We start from the raw sequence: 24,003 nt of genomic DNA on the forward strand, positions 1-24,003 counted from the left end.
CAGCTGCCAGAACAGTGGCTATCACTTTCATTTTCAGAACATATGTTTTTACTATGATACTCCAGTTAGGTCCCAGTTGAGTAAATGGGTTTTCTACCATGAGTGTCTGCTTGTTAGGATTTTAGTTTTGTTTTTGTTTTTAAAAAATGCATTCATTGTATTTGCATTTTTAAATATTTGGGTATGAATTGCCTAGAGATGGTGGTTTAGAAGACAATTCACTCACTGAGGAGTAGGACCCATTGAATTTAGTGGAGTTTACTTCTGCACAGTCATGCACAGAGCTGAACTGCATTAATGACATGTATAAAATGCTTCAGAAAGAGACTTATACAAAATATATAAATGTATTAAAAATAATTAGAGCTAAAGAAGAAAACAAGAAGCATCAAAAGTTAAATTTTGGTAGAAATGAAACAAGATAAATGAAGAATAAGCACATCAATAATGATTGCGAAATTTTCAACTTTCATGTTCCCAGTGTTAATTGGAATGGAGACTGTTTCATTATTAAACCGTATTTTAGCCGCTTTCTTCAACTCTAATGCCAATTGAATCTGTTGAGAGATAGCTACATTCTGATAGACACAGGGATGAGGAAAACACTTCACTTGCCATGGCTACTCTGCATTACTTATATACAAAGTAATATTTTTGCAATATCTTCTCCAATGGATTGCCTGACCTCATAAACCCATATCCATCCAGACCTAAACAGATTTTACTAGAATTTCACCCATATTGCTAATGAAATGTCCGAGAACTTTACTTAACTAAGCCTACTGCAATTTGACCCAGCTCTAGGTGTTTTTCTCACCCAAACCAATTGCTTCCTGTTCTGTTTGACCCTTCCTTGAGGAATATGATAAATGATCCAGGTAGGCTTCAAATGGGTGCCAGTGAAGAAGAACCAGGACAAAAGTTCAGCAAAATGTCTTTGTGCTGATAATTGAAATGCAAACCCATTTTTTATTCTGGCTGCCCTTGAACTATCAGAGTAATTTTTAAAATGTATTTCAGCAAATTGTTAGCGCAAGTTTAATTGTGACACCTGCCTCCTAAAGTAATAGTTCATGAATTAATAAAACATTTCCAACCTAAGCACTTTCCTAAAAATGAGCACTTTCGTGAAATATTTCAAAGGCATGAATTCCAGAATACTGATATTAAAAGGTTTATTAATATGGCATCTATAATCTGATGTAATTTACATAAACAATTTATATTGTTCAAAGCTTAAATTTAATCCCAAATACGGAAATATATCTACAACACACAAGATGAAGCAGAGTCTCCTGGCTTACGGTTGATAGAAATCATGGTTTAGAACAGGCATGGCCAAACTTGGCCCTCCAGATGTTTTGGGACTACAACTCCCATCATCCCTAGCTAACAGGACCAGTGGTCAGGGATGATGGGAACTGTAGTCCCAAACAGCTGGAGGGGCAAGTTCGGCCATACCTGGTTAATAATAATAATAATAATAATAATAATAATTTATTATTTATACCCCGCCCATCTGGCTGGGTTTCCCCAGGGTTTAGAATAAGGATGAGGAATTTGCTGCTTTCCAGATGCTGTTGGACACCAACTCCCATCAGTTACAATGAGCATGGCCAATGGTTAGGGCTAAGGGCAGTTGGGGTTAGGGCAGTGATGGCGAACCTATGACACGTGTGTCAGAGGTGACACGCAGAGCCCTCACTGCTGGCACACGCCCCATCGGCCCATTCGCACTGTTGTTGTCCCCCATTTGTTCTCCCACTCCTCCTGCACCTATTAAAACCCAGATCCTTTTTTGTTGTTGCTGCTGCTGGTAGCCAGAGATTGGTTTTTAACCCTTTCTGTGCTGTTTTTCTGGCACTTTGGCAGACTATGATTGGGTGTAACAGCATTCGTTTTTTAACCTGTTCTGTGCTGGTTTTGGGGGGCTTTGGCAGACTATGTCGGTGCTGCGTGTTAGTTCCATTTCTGTTCTCTTTCCCCCCAAAAAAGTGCAGCAGCTTTGGGGCATCCGCCCAAAAAAAGCAAAGCAACTTTTGCACCCCCCAAAAAACCTCCACAACTTTGGTCAGCAGCTCCCCAAAAAAAGCTCAACAACTCTGGGCACTTTGTGATAAATAAGGGGTTTTTGGTTTGGTTAGGTTAAATAATTAGTTTTTGTTTATTAAATACAGTTATATATTACAATTATACATTTTTGTTATTTAAACTATAAATATCGTGAAATTATGGGGTTTTTTATTGAAATGACACACCACCCAAGTTATGCTCGGTTTTTGGCGAATTTTGACACACCAAGCTCAAAAGGTTGCCCATCATTGGGTTAGGGCCTAAGGGCAGCCCCAAATTCATGTGAAATGAGAGTTAAGACTTTCTCCCTCAGTGAAAAAGATAGTTGCAGGAGCAGAAACTGATTCAGTACCATGTCAAAAGTTTGGAGAAGAAGAATAATTCCAAGATTCACAAGGTTCTTATCCCTGAGATATCTCAGATAACAGTAATGAGAAAACAAGTGGGACAGATTCCTCCACTAAAGAAGTAACAGAATCATCTTAAATCTCAACCACAACAATCACCAATCCCTAGAATTGCTTCCCTTCTAATTGCCTCGCAAATAGCAAGGAATTCTCTTCAGAATCTCTGCAGCACCCAGCATCCTGCCATCATTACCATACCACACCCAGAAGTGACAAGCAGTGCTCCAAGACACTTATCAGTGTTTCAAGACACTTATTTTTTTTCATTTGCATATAACTTTTATTTTGACATATATATTACAGAAACTACCATTTAACATTTACTTAGTGCCAGTAGTGTGCCAGGCACTTCACAATTCAGAAGTACGTAGAAGGCATAGCTTTCCAGTAAAACAACCCAGTGCATGAATACCCCATGCAACGAATTCTTGAGTGCTCATTTGGGGAGTGTGATAAGAGGCACCTTCGCTGTATCTCCAAAGGCAGTAGCACCACCATGCTCCCATGAAGGGGTCAGATCTTGATGGAAGTAGAAAGGCACAATTGTTTTTGCTTATCAGTATTGCCATATTAAATTTGTGAGCCACTCTTTCTGAGATGCTCAATAGGCATGTTGCTATCTGTCTGCCAGGCTCCGTACAGCCTACTGTGCTCTGTCCATGGTCCTGATGCCTGGCATCCTACATTCCTAATGTGAACTGTTCGCTCTTACGTGCTTCTTCCCTACTGATACCAGAATTCACCGATTTCTAGGACTGAAACTACTCTCTGTAGCTGTGCACCAGCCTTGAACAGTGCATGGCTTCCTCCACATGAAGCCAATATAGTTGCCTACAACTGTTTCCCAAAACTCATTCAGGTGCCTGATATCCATTTGAAAGTTTGATGCAGCTACTAACTGGACATTCCTAGCTATGAGAAAGTTTTATAGATAAAAGTTCATCCTGTGGGTGGAGGGTGTGTGTAACTGATGTCAGGAAGCATTGCTTTAATTATATCTGAATTTAACTTTTTTATTTTAAAAAAACCCCATAATTAAATCACCCCTAAACATTGGTCATTACTTACTACAGGAATAGGTAATATCAAAACTGAATGAAGTCTCCTTCCTGTTTACACCTGGCTATAACAACTCTCACACAGCCCCAGTTAACATGACTGCTTTATGACCATTCTAAATTGGTGAGATTATTAGATACACAATAAGGTTTCCCAAAAGATGGGATGTTACCACTGTTCTTGCTGAGCCCAGCAAAATATACTACAGAGAGTCCTCTAGCAGTCTGTGGAAATGATCTTAAGGAGGAAGTTGCTGACGGTGATGAGCAGAGAGAATGCAAGTAATAAGATGTCATCTCCTCATTTTCCATGCTACATTTGGCCACTTAACTAAGAGAAAGAGGCTATACTGCACAACTGTTGCTTAAGAAAAACCAGGATTTACCAGGGCAGAGTTCTGGGAAACAATATGCTTCTTAAATGAACTGTCCTTTGTATATAACCTGACAAGTGAATAACCACAACTTGCTCCTACACTTCTACAGATATGAAATACTGCTTCCTGCGGCATACAGTAGCTTCCTGGACCATCTCAGTCAAACCAAATTGCCACAAGAGTATCTGCGATACAAAGGCTCAACATATGGTTTGTATAAGAAGCATGCATACACTTAACATTACACCTGCCTACAGCCTTCCAGATGTTTTTTGAATCCCATTAGACTCCAAGCATTATGGCAATGTGGCCCCCAAGGTATTAAAGACTCCAAACTTCACTTTCTTACATGAAGTTTCATTTACACATTTCATATTTGCAATATGCTTTGATGAAGGTGATAATGGCATTAAATCTATTACCAAGGCTCGATGCAAACAAGCTGTGAAAAGTACTGAGAGAATATTGTACTGATGCCCTATTCCTAAACAGGCATATGGAAATAAATTCTATAGAAACTTTTTTCAATGGCACTGGTCATGCTTAAAATCTCAGCCAATGAAACCTTCAAGTCATTTTATTGAGAAAATACTATAAAACCAGCTACTTCGTTCTAAACGTCATTCAATGGAAATAAGCATACCTAGGATCATATACTTTGTACCCACCCCCCAAAAAAGGCTTTTTGACAAAACTTCCTCAACCAAATTGGGGTATGTAGTCATATAATCAGCTTCTAACTGTTTCAGCTATAAATCAATTTTAAGTGTAGATTTGTTGAACAGTCAGAATTTAATTTCAGCCACTTGTGAACAGCTGAGGCCTTTAGACATCACAGTCTTGGGAATGTTGATAAAGAAGCTTTAATCTCTCCAAACATTCCAGAAATGTCAGAATCATGATGCAGCAATATATTAATGATTTCACTAGATTGGCTGGGAAGAGGACTTGGTTCTGCAGAACATCCAAAAAGAAGAATGCATATCTGGCAATGATATTCACTTTCATTATTTACAATGCCATTTCCACACTCAGCTACTTTTTAGTAAACGTGATAGAAGAAAAAGCCTGTCAAACAGTCAGAATCTCTCTAAGTACGTTCTCCAAGGCAACAATGTGCTTCTCCTCTGACAATGGCCATGATGAGAACATAAGCACATTTATTACAAAGACCGACAGAAGTACTGTGATTCTGCACAAGCGCAACTCTATTTTTAATCACACATTTTCATTCATATTAGTACAAGTGACACTAGATTATGGCAGGGCATAAGAGACAAAGGATGACAAGATGCAATAGAGGAGGGGGCTCCTTTGGTGAAGACAGCCCTCCTTACCATGCGGCGTTATGGCAAGACAAATTGTGCTACTTTGAATGAAAAAACAAAAGTGGTCTTCAGCTGGTGGGTCACATAAAGGTAACACACAAACCAACCTTTGGTGGGCCACCCTTCAGTGCTGCCACCCTTCTTCAAAAGTCTGGGTCTTTTTTCTTTTGTAAATTGCTAGGGATGCAAATAAGCGATGGACCTGATATCTAAAGTAGCATCTGCTGCTATGTTCTTGCACAGAGTCCTAAACCAGTTAAAACTGGTTCTTGTATCAAAGGTTATAGTTAAAGGTGGAGCCAGCATGTGAAAATCTGAAGACCACTTATCTATAACCCCTACAGAGTTTATCTGAAATTTTTGGTTCCTCCAGGTTACCACTGATCAGACCTAACACAGGGAAGTAGGCTGAATATCAGTAGCCTCAGCCCAATTAGTTAAACCTTAGAAATATAAGCCAATCTGAGTGAGGACTTATAGGTGCTGAATCTCTCTAAAGATTAATCTTCTTCTTTGGCGGTCACTCGTAGCCGAGTAAGATTGTCTTCCATAAACACGGTTTTAACAATGGGTCCGTAAGTGACTGTGGAGGCCAATTCTGGATCCACACGTCCTTCCACAGTGGGGACATTGGTTTCCTCTTAGCACGTTTCTCCCTTGTGTCCTGAGATCAAGTTTCTTCAAAGCCCATGACACCTTTGGTAAAGGCTGTTCTCCAACAGGAGCGCTCACAGGCCAGTGTTTCCCAGTTGTCAGTGTTTATACTACATTTTTAAAGATTTGCCTTGAAACAGTCTTTAAACCTCTTTTGTTGACCACCAGCATTAAGCTTTCCATTTTTAAGTTCAGAATAGAGTAGTTGCTTTGGAAGACGATCATGACCAGTCCAACGAAGTTGATGTTGAAGAATCGTTGCTTCAACACTGGTGATCTTTGCTTCTTCCAGTACACTGATATTAGTTCACCTGTCTTTCCTGTTATATCTTTTATAACAATCCTGTGTTGTCAAGGATCCTATGTACTTGATTGCAGTTTGTTCTGAATAGTACCCTCATAAAGTACCCTCTAGAGCCACTGTTGTCTAATCACATCGTATTCCAACAGAAGTATATTTGGTTTATGGAGATTGACTGTAATTGCCCTTCTACAGCCACTGCAGCCTACTATATTCTCACTGCCTTAAATGTGTGTTAAATCAGGATTTTTCTATCATGCTCTTTTCAGGTATCACAGCATTGTCACAAAAAGCACAACTGTTGCAGCTTCAAAGCAGACTTCACGTTTTTCATATTTCCCTAAATATTCAGTTCACAAGTCACTGGAAAATGCATACCACGCTGAGCAAAGAAGAAATCTTCAATAAGAAGACTGTCAAGCACCATTTTAAATCTTGCCACATTTTTGCCTTGAAGCCTAAAACTTGGGTCTTCAGTCCCTAGCATGCTCACTTGAAGCAGGTCCAACTGAAATAAATAGAACTTACTTCTGCATAAACATATTTAGGGTGGAGCTGTTAGACTACAATTCTGACTATGTTTACAAATGGTTAACAGAACACGTTTACTGAAAACACACTGTGCCTGATAAAGTTTGTTTACTTATTTTCAACTTACATCCCCACCCTTCACCTGAAGGTCATAGGGTGAGTTACAACACCAAGTAAGTGTGTGAAGGATTATAGACTGACAGGTCATACTCTCAGATGGGCTTCAAAGGAGCCTGCTTAACTTCATATATCCCTTAGTGTAATATTTAAGTTTTAGGGCCCTGATCTGGATAAAGTTAGCTGCAACCTACTCTCAAGTCATTGTGGACAAGATTGCAGTGTAAGTTCAATTGAAGACTATGGGACTTTGCATGCTTGCTGAGCAGTAAGTATGCATAGGCTCAGGCTGCAGTCCTTTGCCCCCTTCTCCATCAGTAAACACAACTGAAATTAATTGGACTGACTTTATATGAATAGAAAAATATTAGGTTAGTCACAAATAACTTGCTTCATTGGTTTCAGTGTTGTGTGCAATGCAGTTCTATGTACGGTATGTTTACCCAACAGTAAGTCTCATTATGCTCAGTAGGGCTTATTCCTTGAAATAATGTAAATTAAGTTTAGCTGAACTATGGTCTACATGCATTGTTTGTAAAATAGATGATTTTTTTTTTCTTCAACTGTAAACTATTTTGCATTTCGGCATCTATTGTCCTATTATATTTTGACCAGGGAGCATTTCATGAACTACCATCTGTGCCTGTCTGTCGCTGATAAGTTTACTGCATATGTTTTCATGCTCTTTGAAAGCCCCCATTTATCTAACTGTGACAAGCTTTTTCATCACACCTGTAAGCAGAGTTCCATCTCTTTCCATGAATAAGTTTATTTAAACATATTATTGTTGTTGATTTTATTTAAACTATTTCTTACCCATTCTTCACTACACAGCAATTTCAGCAGGGTTATAACTAGTGTTTCAAATGCATAAAACACTTACTAAAAACAAGGTCTACACTCATTCTCAGCATGCACGCACGCACACACACATACACACTTGATCCTTATTATTTAGCATTTTTCTGCAACCTATTTTATTAATTAGCATCATCCTCAAAACCAGGGAAACAATGTGTATCAGCAATTTGCTTTTTAAAAAACTATTTAAAAATTGCTTTAGCTAAGGGTACTTTCTTAACATACACTCTTGCAAGCAATAAAGGGCATTTTGAACAGCACTTGCTACTTAAACAGTCTTTTTTAAGCTTCCACCCTCTCCAGCTCAGATAAAGAATTGATACAAGACCCACCTCAATCATTGCTTAACATACTATACTTATTCAAAGCAAGAAACTCTAGCAAAACCAGTGAAGGAAAACAAAATCAAGGACAAAGATTTTTAACCTGGATTATAATGCAGGATCCCTACATTATTTTCAAATCTAGTCCATCCCTTGCCTTCTAAAGTAGTATCTAATAGAATGTCTGCAAAGGGAAACATGGAAACATGGCTGCTCCCCAGAGGGGGGGGAGAGCCGTGAGAGCACCGCAGCCCCCCCGGAGAACCCCCGGATTGAGCATTCCGGGGACGTGGGTACCCAGCTGAGCCCCTCAGAGTCCCGCTCGCTGCCCGGGAAGCACCTTTTTAGAAGCGCCGAGAGCAGGCAGAGCGGGACAGTGCCTTGGGTAGATTGCTTCCTCTGGGTTGCGAAGCTCCGTGCCGGTGACAGTTGAGTGACAGATACCTCCAAGCAAAGATTGGACTTGTAAGTAAATTTCTGGAATAATAACTGGAGAAGATTTGGCCTTAGGAGGGGAATCTAAAAAGGAAATGGAGGTCATTCCCCTGCCCACCACCACCACCGAGACAATTAAGCAGTCACAGAACCTGCAGCTAAAATGCTGAACCGGGACTTTGAGATCCGCTAAAAAATTAAGCTGGATCCCTTCCCTGTGGGGCAGAGCCAAGGGAAGGAAACTTGATTTTGTTGATCTCTGCAAAAATTTAAACCTGGAACGAGCCCTTCGGTAACCTGTGAGCAAGAGCCTGGAAACAAAGACCAGCCGCCATTGTGATGTCACCGGTTAGGAAGTTATTTATTATTGTGAACTCTTGAACTTTTGAATTAGGTGTTGAAATAGCAGGATTCGTGCTGTAAAAGACTTTGGAAGTAAAATGTAAAGTTGGATTTTAACAGGACAAGTAAAGGACCAAGTATAAATAAAAGTGTTGAAGGCAATCTGGGGGGAAACAGTGTACCGTCTTTGGAAATAGCAGTTCACACCTCCCACTGTAATTTGAGAACACAAAGGAACTGGATAGACAAAACAATGAGTCCTCAACTGGACAAAGACAGTATGCAATATCTGTTAGAACAAATCCAAGAGTTGGTGGAGGATGTGCAGGAATATAGAAGACAGACACAGAGTTTCAAAAAAGTGATAAAATTGTTTCCCCCAAAGGATACTTTGGAATTACAAGTTGAGGTTCAAGACGAGCCAAAAAATTTGAAGCCTGGGCAACTTGTGAGAGAAGCTGCAAAGGACATTGGTTTTATCCAGAAGGCTCCAGCCCAAGAAAAGACTCAGGATCCTGGCCTCTCAGTAGGAGAGGGAGAGCAAATTCTGGTCAATGACAATCGGGCAAAGACAAAAGATCAAAACAAGATTCGGCTTTGGGGGGACAAGAAGAAGAAAGTTGGGAAAGGGAATTGGGGACAGGGAATGGAGCAACAGAAGGAGAGGTGGAGAGAGGGGGTGGCATGGAGTGGGCAAGAGATGCAGTGGGGTGAAAGATATAGGGAATTTTAAACAAGGAATGGATTAAATGGTATGAAAATGCATTGTTATAAGGAGCTGGTTGGGGTGTACAGGGAATTGTCAACCAGGGGAAGGAGGGGGGTATTAAAAAATATGGGTAATAGATCAAGAGTGAGGTAATTAGATTTAATAATTGGGAATATTTTTTAGGGAATTTATAGGCTAAGGGGTTTTTAGAGATAGAATATTTTTAGGGAAATTATAGGATTTAAAATTAATCAATTATGTGAAGATTTAGATAGTAGTATTAGAGGAATTTGTTAAATGGGGAAAATTGCTGAAGTTGGGATTAAAATGGACGGGAAGGGAGGGATGGGGAAGTCGAAGATATGTTAAAGAATATTAGATGAGATGGAATTTTTTTCTTTCTGTTTTTTAATCTCTTTTTCATTTTTTTCTTCTTTTTTTCTTTTTCGTGTCCTTTTTTGTAAGTTTTCTTTCTTTCTTTTTTCCCCGTAGGTTAAATGTTTATGTTATGATGTTATGATAAATGTTTTAAGTTGAAAATCTTCAATAAAAATTATTATTTTTAAAAAGAAGAAGAAGTGAAGTTACAGGGAACCAGGCAGAGGGCCTTCTCAATAGTGGCACCCATCCTGTGGAACACTCTCCCATCAGACGTCAAGGAGATGAATAACTACACAACTTTCAGAAGACATCTGAAGGCAGCCCTGTATAGGAAAGTTTTTAATGTTTGATGTTTTTATTATGTTTTTATATTGGTCAGAAACCAACTAGGGTGGATAGGCTAGGGTAACCAGCCAGATGGAGAGGGTGCAATTATATTATATTATTATTATTATTATTTAGTATTACTAGTTTGAGAGGGAAATGCATCAAACAACAGTATTTCTCAATGATAGATATGGATTGTGGTCAGCTTCATAAGTACACAGCTTTGGACACCACTTGTGGGAATGCACTAGAGATGGAGAATATGAGTAACATGCACACAGCCTAAAATTCCACACCCTCCTTGAGTTATTTTGCCTGGTTAGAATGTGTCCATGAACTGTAATATTCCTGCTTGCCTGGATGGAGAAGTAAGTGTGTATTGGAAATCTCTGGTTTTGCATGGCTAGGATGTAGCCTGCTGCTGTACAAAGTAAAGAGTCAGTCTTGTCTTTTCTTTTGGCCATTGGTTCTGCTAACCAAAGGCATGTAGTCCCCAGAAAGGTTGCTCATGAAAAAAAGTAGCCCTTGGGCTAAAAGATGTCCTCCCCATCCCACCCCCTGCTATAAGAAGTGGCATGATGTATGTAGAGGAATGGAAAGTATCTCAGCTTTATTCATTCTGCAGCAGAAGATGCCTTTTAAATCCATATACTAGTTCTGCTTGTTATTTGGTAGAAAGGCATTACGCAATGGGCATACTATGTTTTTTACATATATCAGCTAGGAAAAGTCTCCCTCTCTCAGGTCCTGAATGAACCGAGTGAGAATCTCTTAAAGAAATAGCTTATACAGTGGAACCTCGGTTTATGAACTCCTCGGTTTATGAATTTTCGGTTTATGAACGCCGCGGACCCATCTGGAACAGATTAATTCACTTTCCATTACTTTTAATGGAAAAGTTCGCTTCAGTTTATGAACGGTTACTCCGCGGACCGTCTGGAACAGATTAATCCACTTTCCATTACTTTCAATGGGAAAGTTCGCTTCAGTTTATGAACGCTTCAGTTTATGAACAGACTTCCGGAACCAATTGTGTTCATAAACCGAGGTACCACTGTATGCTTATAGACAGAGTAGGATGCTTCCAGTCCATTCATGCTTTCATATTACACGCATGAAAAGCCAAAAGATCTCTCTCCCCTGTGTCTTCAAGCCAAATTCTGAAAAAAGTCTATTTTTCAAAGTTCCCTACACCAGCAAAAGCTTGCTTCGTTTGCCTTGCACCCTGAGAAAAAAAGGCCTATGATTGAGTAACAACACCAAACATTGTTTCCAAAAATGTAGACAGAAATAAAGTTAGCATGAAAACTGTAACCCCATAATGATAATAAGTTTTAAACATAGCTACATAGTATTGCTATACCACAGTAAAAATTGACCTGTTCTAGTTTTATTTTCTGACAGCAGAAAGAACCATTGAGGAGCCACTAACTTTGAAGTTCCTTCATGCATCACGCTGACAGATTAAATCTGCTCTTTGGTGTTCTGTTCCATGGTGTGCTTTATCACAACGCACCATATAATTCCACCCCATCTGTTGTTGTTGGTGGGGTGTGTGCATGCATTTGCTTGCTGAAATAACTGAGCATACTTTATATACATACATGCCAACTGTTCTAACAAAAAAGGAACGTCTTTTCTGAATGTCTCCCATCTTCTAACACTGAGCACCAGCTCTCATTCAGCTGGTCAGTACACATTAAAGTTATCAAATACGTAATTAATTGTCCTCGATATGTCAAGCACAGTAAAATAAAGTCAGTAGACAGCTGTATTCATTATTTCTAATGGTACAGTACTGCGTTTTGTCCATTTCCTTTTTAGTCAATGTTTTCTATGACTCATCCCAGAAATAATTATAATAGAGGGTGGCTTATTTAACGAAATATGGATTTTTGCAGTTAATTACCGGTGTTCATATAACTTGCTTTTATTTTTTACCTACATTGACTTGTTTTGCAAACAAATATACAATGCATCATCAGATCATAGTAATAGAATTAACCAATCATAATAGATACTGAAGCTTATTTATGTATGTTTTCTGATTGTTTGGCTGTTCTATTCCATTCCATTCAACAAATGCCCAGGAGAACCCACTCTGCAAAATTCACAAAGTCAGAGAAGCTTCTTTGAGGTCATTTCAGTTAGGTATAATGTATATAAACCCAGGAGTCAATCTATGTTTCATTTCTATATCATTGTTTTCATTTTATATCTATTATGGCATTGTTTTGTTGATATTTATCTTATACTTTCATTAACTCAATCAAAAAGAAGTCCATGAAAAGGTGCATCAGCTTGTGAGGCCAAGGACCTCTTGTTTTCTATGCCTCATAGCAAACTAACATTCAGTGTTCCAGCAAACATCTTAATGCAAAATCTAAGTTTCAGAGGCAAAGGATTCACTACTGTATGCTGTAGCTTGAGGACAATTAGTGCTTCAGCCAACTTACTCCAGAGTAGTCTTAAAAACATCCTTGAGATGTATCAAAGGCAAGTTTACAGCCTAAGACACATCTTCATATATTTCCATAGGTTATAGCTGAAATAGATGTACATGTGACCAATGTGATCTCTATAGTTATTCATTCCCACTTTAAATTTATCCTTGTAAATATTCATTTGCGGGAACCGTGCCCCCCCCTTCATTCATTCATACCGGTACTCACACACAAGCTTGTGCAACTATTGCAACAACATAGATGGAAAGTCTGGTGGAAGAGACCCGTGCAATCTGCATGCTCCCTCTCATTGGGGGCCAATGAGATGAGAGAGAACCATATTACTTTTAATTAATTTTAATATGCCACATCTTTCAAGCAATATAACCTAGATGGCATCCCTGACTAGATAAACTTAATGTCTCCAGTGGGGCAATGGGTCAGCACATCTGGCTGTTAACCAGAAGGTTGGTGGTTTGAGCCCACCCAGGGATAGCTCCAGGCAGGATTCCTGCATTGCAGGGGGCTGGACTAGATGGCCCTTGGGACCCCTTCCAACTCTTTGTAAATTCTGCCTCCTCTTCTCAACTCCCGGGGGGGGGGGGTGGTAGGAGAAAGAGACAACAACAATAATCAGAATGAATGTAAAGTCTTTGAGTTGCTGTACTTGCTTGGCTCTCCTCCAAGAAGAAATTATATCACTTTACAAGATGCATAGCAAATTTAGGGAAGCTAAAAAGCATCTACAATTACAAGTGTATAAAGAAAAAATGAATGCTGAGCATCCATTTTTTTCTGAAAATAAAAAGAGAAATGCAGGCTAAGTCTTCAAACTCAGCAAAAATAGGAGAAATAGAAACGTCCAAACTTTAAAATTTACTTTGCTGTAATTGCATTTGTTTTTTATAAAAATGCATACAGTGATACAGTGGTTTACAAACTTAATCCATTCTGGAAGTCCATTTTTAAACCAAGGCATGCTTTCCCTAGAGGCCTTCCGCCGCCAGTGCCCTTCCATCGTTCGGCTTCCATTCTTAGACCGAGGTAAAGCTTGCGAACCAGGACACTACTTCCAGTTTTGCGGAGTTCTTAAACCGAATAGTTCATAAACAGGGCTGTTCTTAAACTGAGGTACCACTGTATGTGCAGTCCTGAACTGTTCATATTACCAGCCTCAAAATTGGAATTTTAGATTTTTATTCTGTCAAGAGCCCTTTCATGTAGATGTCTACATCCTGTTGAATGAAGGCTTTTTCTGTTTAAAAATAGCAGGTGTCAATTTCTCTTTTTAAAAGTGTATACTCTGACTTTTCTGTGTTAATGGTCACAGTGACACACTCTGGTTGAATGTAGAATAACATCCTTCCAGAGTCCTCCAGTGACTTAGGTAGTCAGCTTTTGATACATGATCTTATTGATTCAGAAGTTCAAGCCAACATCATTGCCTGGATTTTTCCTTAAATTACAGCTTCTTTGCAAGGCCTCCCTTTGCCTCTTGTACTAAAAGAAAAGGGGGGGAACCCTATAACTGGAACTCCTAAGAAAACAAATTATACACATAGACTATGCGCTATACAGAAGCAAATTAAAACTCTTCTTAATTCACCGTGTGAACCATGTTCTCCAACTTTACATAGCAACATTCAGCACGCACATACAACATTGTTCCATTTCCTTCCCAACACCACTATGATATCAGCCCTTTTAAATAAACAGTCTGATAAGCTACTTCAGAAATGTTCTGCATTCTGATTTAAAAATCTACTTCTGTATGTAATCTTTTTGACATACAAGGGAATGGGGAAAGCATTTATCTCAGAATATTTTACCTTTATACAATAGGCTATAAACTGCACAAAATAAATGCTGCTTTTTGGAATCCTACACTAGAAGTGTCTTTGAATATATCAATGCGAAATCGAATCAAAAGACAGCTGTCTCCTTATTCTTGGAAGGAACATTTAGATTTATTAAAATTCCTTAAAATTAGTGGGTGATTAGCTAACTAAGTCATACTCAGAATGGACTCATGAAAGTCATTGATTTGTTACTTACATTCAATAGGTTTACTCTGAGTATGATTATGCCACCCATTATGTCGCCCCCCCCCCAAAAAAAGTTCAAAATTTAACAAGGGTAAAGGGTATATAACCTGTTAACAAATCTTTTTGCAAGGGTTTCTATATCTTTCCTGCTGACATTTTGTTCCATGGAAAAAATGCAGTATGTTATCCCCATTCCCCACTTCTTCACACTCTTAGTTCCATATTTTCTCCCTAGTCTTATTTTCTCCTCCAACCATCAGCGAGAACAAGAGCTTAGCCTGGCGTGTCTTCCCAAATAAACCAATCTCAGCCAGCCCAGACGAATCTGTTTATTATTCAGGGCTCCCCACGCCTGGCAAAATAAGCCATCTGCCATCAGCTTTCCTGCTGACCATTAATTAAGGGCCTATCCATCAAAAGAGGGGCCAGAAAAGTGACGGGGGAGAGAGACAAAAGTGGAAGGAGGGAGGGGGAGAATCAGCGAGGCTTAACAGAGCAGGCAGGCAGGAGTCTCGCTGAGCAAATGGACCAAGTCGCATCGAGAGCCCAGAGGAGCATCGCCTGCCATCCGGTTAATGCAAAAAAAGTTCGATCAAACGCATTTGCCAGCAAGTTCAGGAATTATTCAGGTGGCCTGGGCTGACCCTGCCTGCAGAGCCAGCCCTGGAGCCAAAGCGAGAATGAGGAAGGATGCATGCATGCATAGGAGCCAACTCCTAGGGACAGAGGTCCCTTCGGGGTCCCTCCCCCCCACCAATAAAATATTGGAGGGGGGCCCTGTCCCCCCCCAAAAAAAGTTGATGGAAATTGCCGTTCAAATAGTGTGTGTGTGCCATATCTTGTGGTAGATTACGTGGGGCGGCGCTTCCCTCCCCCACCCAATATTTTATTCAAGTTGGCACCCCTGGATGGATGGGGGTCCCATACCTTGGAAGAAGAAAGCTTTGCTCCCGTTGTGCAGCCCTTGCACTTGCAGCACTCCAGCCACGGACTCCCCCAGCTGCAACTCGCCCAGCACGTCAATCTGCAACGAGGGGTCCACGCCAAAGCCGACCGCTGGATCCAGGCGGGGAAGAGAAAAGAGAAATTACTACCGACGCCCCTAACTTTTCCTTTCCCCCCCCCAAGAAAAAAAAACCCTCCTCCTCCCCACCCCGGCGATCCTGCTGCCACTCCCGTTCTTCTGGAAGGCGCAGGTATCTCCTCCTCGCCTCAGCCGCACCAGCCAGTCCTATTTACATGACCTACTTTCGCAGCATCCCTTCGCAAAGTTCTCCGCTCGTTTTCCTTCCCGGATCCTTCGTCCTCCCTCTCCCCGCCCATCTCCCCATATTGAGCCCATTCCCCATCGGGGTGGGGAAGAGGGAGGTTGAGAGACACACCCCAAGACTCCCCCCCATGCCTCAAGTAGAGGCTGGTGCCTGGAACGCCCCGCTCGAGTCTCACCTGAGCTCAGGCAGAAGAGGAAGAAGCCCAGGGCGCTCCAGCAGCCCGGGGACTCCATGGCGCGGGGGAAGGAGGACGGCGCCCAGAATCACTCCATAGTCCTCGAGGCAGAAGCCGGGTCTGAAGGAAGCCAAGCAGGCGAACGCCCCAGTCTTCTTCCACACACACCCCTCGGCGTCCTTGTTCTTCTTCCCTCCCTCAGCAAAAAGCCAGAATCCACCGGGCGAAGGAGGAGGCGGCGCTGCGAGTCGAGTCCTCCCCAGTCCGCAGCACCATCTCCGAGGCGCCTCAGCAGCAGCAGCAGCAGCTGCCCGGAGGCGCGAAAAGGGCGCGGAATAGCGCCAAAGGGGGAAGCCGGAAGAAGCGCCTCAGCCACAGAACCTGTTGGAGGGAACCCGGCGGAGAGACAATGGAGGGCGCGAGGCGACCCGGCGGAGGGGAAGCGCCAGCCTTGTGTCGCTCGCTCGCTCGCTCGCTCCCTCACACGACGCACACACAGGCTCTTTCTTTCTCCTCAGGGCTCCTCGGTCACCAAGCCTCCGCCGCCACCGTCACCAGCCGCCAGCGCTCACTGCCACCGGCTCCTCCTTGCAGGCAGCCTCAAAAGAGCGAGAGAAGGCGGCGGGTTTGAGGACGGCGACGTGGGGGAGGCGGCAGGCGGCGGCCAATGAGGACGCGCCGGCGGGAGGCGGGAAGGAGGCGCCTTCGAACACCTCCCAGCCTCAGGCTCCTCGACGGCACAGGAGCCAAAGGCTCGAGACCGCGGGCGGGAGCGCAACGCGACGGCGACTCAGGCTGGTGGTGTGTGTCTCTGCGGCTGCTCCTACTCAGGCTTCGTTTCTCTACAGCAAGAGGTATTGCCGGGAGCTTAATCCTGGCAGACAGACGAGCCGTTGCTCGCGGGAGAAGAATACGCCATTCGGGCGAGCGAGACCCTGCTCGCCGCAGTGTGCCCTCAGCCAGTCTCTGCCGCCGGTGGCTGCCTTCTGACTTAGAGGAGTCAGTGCAGTGGGCTTTGGAGAACAGCAGGGAGGAGCGCGGGGGCAACTCTGAATTTAGGTGGCGCCGCCTGCCGTTGGCTCTGGCGCCCCCTGCTGGTGGTCTCCCTGCGTTCCGCCCTACCAATCCCAATGGGCGCCAGCCGTCGCTGCGCTCACGGTAACTTGCCCCCACCCCTCCGCGCGCACCTGGATGAAAATCCGTCGGGAGTCTAAACGCGTGGGAGAAGCTGCCTGAGGTTGATTCAGAAGGGGCGGGGAAGCATTCTGCGCATGGTCAGATGCACGGAGGTGCTTCCAAGAGTTCAGGGGCTCAGCGCTGGGGAACGAATGCTGGCTCAAATTAAGCCCATCCAATAGCTAATGGCAAATCCACAACCGCGGTTTAGGTTCAGGAACGCTTCTCTTAACAGTGGCTGTTGTAGTTGTAGAGATCGGGGGTGGCCATTTCCTGGCTTTTCTTCCCAAGAAGGCCTGGGGCCGGGGGGCGACCTGAAACTTGCAGACCACCTGAAAGAGACTATTTTCTGCATGTCTCCTCCAGGTCCCACACTCCATCTTTAAAGCTGTCTCAGATTATAAAAGGATGCCTTGAACAGCAGCCTCTGCTGCCCTTGAGGGGTCTTTTTGCCATCCAGCCTGGTGAAGATTTACGGGGAAATTGGAATTTTGGGTTGGGGTATTTTTAAGCCAGGTTGTTGCTGCGGTGGGTGTTGTTGTTAATTTTTTGTATTTTTATTTTGGATCTTATGATTTATGCGAAAATTGTTCGATTAAATTCTGTACTTTTTGATGTTTTATTCTTTATGACTACTTTTCTTACATTTGTAGTTATGTAATTTTTTATATGTTGAAAGCTGCCTTGAGCATGGTGTTAAGTTCGGAAAGGCTGCATACAAATAAAATGATTGATTGATTGACCGTTCTGTGACATTTTGGTTGACCTAAAAAAGGTATTGCTAATATGGATTTTTTTGAATTTATGTTTTTTTATGGGCCAACATGGGTGCCTTTAACTTTTCGAATACTTTAGTGACTAGGAAGCTTTGAAGTAATAATAAAAGTAAAAAGATTCTCATGGGAAGCTGCTTCATACTGCGTCACATCGTTGCTCCCTCTAGCTCTGTATTAGGGGCAGCAGTTCGCCAAAATTTCAGACAGAAGAAGTTGCCAGTCCGACCGGGAGATACCAAGATATTGTACCTGAGACCTTCTGCATGCCAAGCGTGTACCCTACATTCCTTCCTTGTGAAACCTCCAAGCATGCTTCGTAACAGGTTCACACATGCACGCTGTATTGTATTGCTGTGCATATGCCATCTTGGTATCCTTCTGGATAGAAATCGCGCTCCCACTCCCCACGCACACGTACAGAATAAAGCCTGGAAACAGCTCGTGCGGGATCCCCAAAGAAGATGAACACGTGTATAAGAAGCCGACGAGTTTGGGATTCGGAAAAGAAGGAGTAATCTGCAGGCAAGGGGCAGCCACCACGCGATGATACAATTCCCCCTGTACAGCCTGAGCGAAAGCGGAATCGACTCCTTGCCCTTGTGAAAGAGACTTTCCTGTAATCCAGCCTAGACCCAATGGTTGAAGTGCATCTTTCTTGCATGTAACCGAAGAATCCCCCAAATTCGGGAGGGGGCGATCCTTTTGGTATGCTTGTTCCGACGCGCCTGAGTCCCAGCTTTGCGCGTCCACTGACATCTCACCATTCCTAGGAAATACTGATCGGTGGTGAACAGGAGGTGGTAGCAGGAGACGGGTGAAACCAGCGAAGAGTGAGCCCCGGTTTCTCACGCGCTGCAACATCGAAGGACCCCGCTTGTCCCCGTCTCCAGGAGACTGGGTGAAAGAGCCGTACTCTTCCCCCTCCTCCCTGCCCCCCGCATGCGGGTTGCGGGGTACAGTAATTCCCAAACCGCGAGGGCGAGGCACCAGCTTGCGCTTTTTGGCGACATCTCTGATCAGCACTTGGAGAGCTCCTGAAAGCAGCTCTGCAAGAGAAAAGGCGAGACTTCGAAGGCTACGTGGAGAAGGAGCAGCGCTCGCTCAAAGGGACACACTGGACATGGTTTTGTTTCAAACCTCAGCTCCAGTATGTGGCAAGCAGAAAACGTGTGGTGTAGTGGTTATAGTGTCCCTGGGAGAGCAAAGTTCAAATCCCCCACTAAGCTGGGCGACCTTGGGGCAGTCACCACCTCTCTCAGCCTAACCTACCTCACAGGGTTGTTGTGGGGATTGAATGAGGAAGAGGAGAACCATGTATGCCACCTTCAGCTCCTTGAAGAGAAAAGGTGGGATGGAAATGAAATGAAATGAAATGAAATAGCTCAGTCGGTTAGAGCATGGTGCTGATAATGCCAAGGTTGCGTGTTTGATCTCCTTATGGGACAGCTGCATATTCCTTCATTGCAGGGGGTTGGACTAGATGAATCCAGAAGGCCTCTTCCAACTCTACAGTTCTGTGGTTCTATGTTTGAAAGTGAGTCTGATGAACCTCAACTCAAGTTATGAACTGGACAAGGAATTTTTTCCAAGAGCACAAACTTTCAGCTCACAAGGCATAATTTGTGGCAGGGTTAACCTAAACTCAGTCCTGGTCAGATTTTTCATTTTTTTAAAAAGAGAGAATGCTAAAGTTCAATTATAGAATATGGAAAGGGAACAATAGTATTTCTGAAAATGTGCAGCATATGCCATTACTATGAGCCTGGCTTCTATTGAGAGACAAAGGATTAAATCCCCACTTCTATCAGTGCTTTTTAGTGACTCAAAACCAAGCATGCCAGTCTAGTTTGACCCAGAGACAACTCTCAGCCCAGGAGCCACTTTATCAAATTAGCTACTGGCATCCTCATACAACACAGATGATTTCCTAGTTTAAAAAAATCAACTGGAGAGCCCTTTGCTGAGTGTTGATTATCAGAGTCCTGCCATCGCTTCCCATCACTCAGAATCATCCCTTGCTAAGATAAATACTCATTCAACCTTCTGTTGGATAGCACTCCATGCTCTGCCACTTAATTTGTTTCACCTGTTGTGAATTGGTGTCATAATATTTAAGTATGAGACTACCACTGGAACATATAATTTGCTGGAGGTTCTGGTAGAATCTGAAACTGAGCAAATTAAACATGCGCACACACACAGCATGAAGGAGTCTGAAAGACACATTAGCTGCGAATGCGCCAAACATTTTGTGTACATGTAAACTCTCCTCCAGATTGCTACAAGATTAGATTCTTTCCAGATTTATCAGGAAGCAACTCCTAAGTGATAACTTTCAGCTGTGGAGAAAGAAACCATTTACAGAGCTGGTATATACATTTGCAAGCACTTTTATTTCTCTTGTCACTTGGATCAGTGTAGGCGTTACAGTATCAGGCTGAGACCTGGGAAACCAGGGTTTGAATCCTCACTTGGCCATGGAGCTCAATGGGTGACCTTGAACCAGTCACTGTTTCTCAGCCTAACGTACCTGAATGGGTTGTTGGGATTAAATGAGGTGGGTGAAAACCACGTTCACCACCTTGAGCTCCTAGGAGAAAAAGGTAGGGTATAAATACAACAACTAAATAAAATGTTTGATGCCGCATATTGTGGATCACACATCAGGACTCAAAGTTTCCAATGTTCTGATACTTTAAAAGGGGGGGAAATAGCAGTATTCTGTTGATGGGTTAGATCAGGCATCCCCAAACTCGGCCCTCCAGCTGTTTTGGGACTACAACTCCCATCATCCCTGACCACTGGTCCTCTTAGCTAGGGATGATGGGAGTTGTAGTCCCAAAACAGCTGGAGGGCCGAGTTTGGGGATGCCTGGGGTAGACTGATGTGACCACCTGGTTGCAGGGTTACTATTCACTGCCCAAACTGGCTCCCTGCACATATGGAGCGCACAAGTCTCTGGCAATGCTGCCAACTGCACACAAGTGGCATATAGTGAGCGGGGATTAACGTACAAAGTGATTTCAGCCTTGCCTCCCAATCCATTAATTCATTTGGTTTCTACCCTCCCTTTAAAAAATTCCTCAAAGTAGCTTACATAAAAGAATACACTTTGGCAAAATTTGGGCTCCTACCCTCTCCAGCACATGCTCTCATTGCATATATTTTCTCCTCTTTAGGATTCTAGGTCTTTACACTGTCAAAAATCAGTGAGGGAGGAGTGGGTTGGTGCAGCTGGGCTTCAGGTGAGCTGCCTGGATTCTAGTCTTTTCGCTACCCCAAAACAGAAGAAGGAGCCAGGTGTAGTAGCTGGGATTCGGGTCGCAGCTGACTGATAGCCATTTGCTCTTCTGTGGCCTGGATGTTCCCCAAGTTCAAGTGCATTTCCATCAAACATCATGAATCAACTCTCAACAGTTCCAAACTCATGAGATGCTTTTGAAATGTATATATCAATCTGTCAATAAATCTATGTGTGAATTGGTAGGTGATAAATAGATGCATAGATACATAGAGATACATAAGGATATAGGTAAAGGTAAAGGGACCCCTGACCATTAGGTCCAGTCGTGACCAACTCTGGGGTTGCGGCGCTCATCTCGCGTTATTGGCCGAGGGAGCCGGCATACAGCTTCCAGGTCATGTGGCCAGCATGACAAAGCTGCTTCTGGCGAACCAGAGCAGCGCACGGAAACGCTGTTTACCTTCCCACTTGGAGCGGTACCTATTTATCTACTTGCACTTTGAGGTGCTTTCGAACTGCTAGGTTGGCAGGAGCTGGGACTGAGCAATAGGAGCTCACCCCATCGCAGGGATTCAAACCGCCGGCCTTCTGATCAGCAAGCCCTATGCTCTGTGGTTTAACCCACAGCGCCACCTGGCTCCCTACATAAGGATATAGACAGATATAAATAGATACAGATTAGATTAGATTACCATGCAAGTCAACTGTCTACCAGGCCATTTAAAAGTACCTTCAGGCAAGCCTTCAGCCTAACTTTGGGGCAAAAAATTTATATGTTAGAACATATACATGTCAGTGTCAGGACTCTCTCGGAGGGCTCAAGAATGATACCGAAATGCAGTGCCTGCACAATGATAATTGTTGTTGTTGTTGTTGTTGTTGTTGTTATATAATGCTGTCCTTCAGTTTAACAGAGCATCTTATAAAGATTCAAGATCAAACCAGAATCAAATAACATCAAACATAAACATAACACAGTAGAGCAATCAAAACCTGAGTTGAGCAGCACAAATCAGTAGCACTAATACAGATGGTTGCATCGGTTTTGATGGTGTGCAGGAACATTTGTACTAACAGAAAGCCTGGCACCAAACACGCATCAGGTTCAGCATCCGGCAATCCTTCCAAGGGAGGTAACTCCACAATTGAGAAGGTACACTCCCCGGTTATCTTTCCCATTTTGAAAGGCAGAGGGACTCTGAGAAGGACCTCTGGTGATAACTTATGGGAGGAATATGGAGGCTGTGGCTCTCTAAATATTGTTGAACGTCAGCTTCCGTCACCCCTGAACATTTGCCATGCTAACTGGGGATTATGGGAGTTTGAGTCCATCAACCTTTGGAGGCCCACAGAGTTCCTAAGCCTAAATTAGTATTTGGTTAATCAGGCTCATGTTGGAGAAGCTAGTCCTTTGCATTGTTGCTCTAACGGTTAGCTTTCATTGTATTTGTAAGCAGCTCCATGAACTCTTGTATCGATCTGGGTGGAAATAAGTGAGAGTGACAAGACTCATCAAAGCAGGCTGATACATCCTCTTGCAAAATACAGCAGTTCCTCTGATCTGCCGAGGCAAATATGTTAAATTGACATGAGCGGCAGAACAGATGCTTCTTCCATCAATAGATGAACTCAGTGTGTACCTGGTGTTTGAGAAGCATGTAATTTTATTTCTACCTTTGAAATCAAAAGCAAGAGTAAGGGTTTCTCACCAGCCTGTCTCCATTTCTATTCAATACATATACTAATACGATACTGGAACAACTGATAAAATGGGACATAGTAAGTTGGACAGATTTTATGGGGAGATCTGACAATCCATAATATTTAATATATTTATTTTTACATACCCCACACTTGTTTGACTTGGAGTCAGATTATCAAGGCAGCTGACACTTTAAGAAAAAAAAAGTATTGTTATGGCACCCCAACTTCCAAGTGGCCATTAAAGAGTGTGTTTGTACATCGCATGTAAGAATTTCATGCACACATCGTAAGTGGTACTTTGACACTCGATTCTAGTCTAGTAAAAGTCCATGGTGTAAGATACACACCAGGCATAACTTACCTGAAACTACAGCACAATCCAAGCATGTTTTCTCAAAGGCAAGTCCCACTATTTTCAGTAGAATTTACTCTCAAGGTTGTATGCATAGGATTGCTGCCTAGATCTCAATCTGAGCCAATGTAAATAGGTTTGCACTCTTAAGCATACTTAACTGTTTGAGATTTACCCAATATTTGAAAGTGCTATTCATTAAAAATCAGTAGAAGGGAATGGCAGGAAGACTGTGTGTAGTTAAAATATAAGAGATGGCCAGTGTACTAACTAGACTACTAGAGGGTCATATTAGGCGTGGTTCAAAGCCCTATTTAGACACTGGTGATTGTAGCAATAAAATGAAGGTAAGAAAAATGCTCACTGCTTGGAGAAAAGTTAGTTGGAGCAAAGTTGGGAAGAAAGGAAATTATATAAACAAGTTTTATTGATAGAAAAACAAATGTCTGGATAAATCTTAATGCAAAACAAGTTGCTTCCAAATGTGGAAATTTGATCTGGTATTTAGTTGCACAATTCCCCCTTGGCTGCTAAGGACAAAAATGAAAGATTGACAATACTTCAAGGTCATCAGATTCCAGAATAAGAATAT

The 24,003-nt window shown here is 42.6% G+C and overlaps 1 protein-coding gene across 2 annotated transcripts in view; it reads right to left on the reverse strand.

The window, feature by feature from the left end:
• Positions 1-17,274, reverse strand: part of NELL2 (neural EGFL like 2) — a 119,366-nt gene extending 102,092 nt beyond the window's left edge. Inside the window, exons 1-2 of one of the 2 annotated variants that reach the window (XM_088676462.1) lie at positions 16,160-17,274; positions 15,641-15,769 (exon numbers count right to left, since the gene is read on the reverse strand). In XM_088676462.1, coding sequence (XP_088532588.1) covers positions 15,641-15,769; positions 16,160-16,217 — 187 coding nt within the window. In that variant the 5' untranslated portion in view covers positions 16,218-17,274. The remainder of the gene's footprint in view (positions 1-15,640; positions 15,770-16,159) is intronic. The other variant, XM_035128429.3, reaches the window with a different exon arrangement.
• Between the last annotated feature and the right edge of the window lie 6,729 nt (positions 17,275-24,003).

Source organism: Zootoca vivipara, chromosome 9, assembly GCF_965207765.1.
Source record: "Zootoca vivipara chromosome 9, rZooViv2.hap1.1, whole genome shotgun sequence".
Classification (NCBI taxonomy): domain Eukaryota; kingdom Metazoa; phylum Chordata; class Lepidosauria; order Squamata; family Lacertidae; genus Zootoca; species Zootoca vivipara.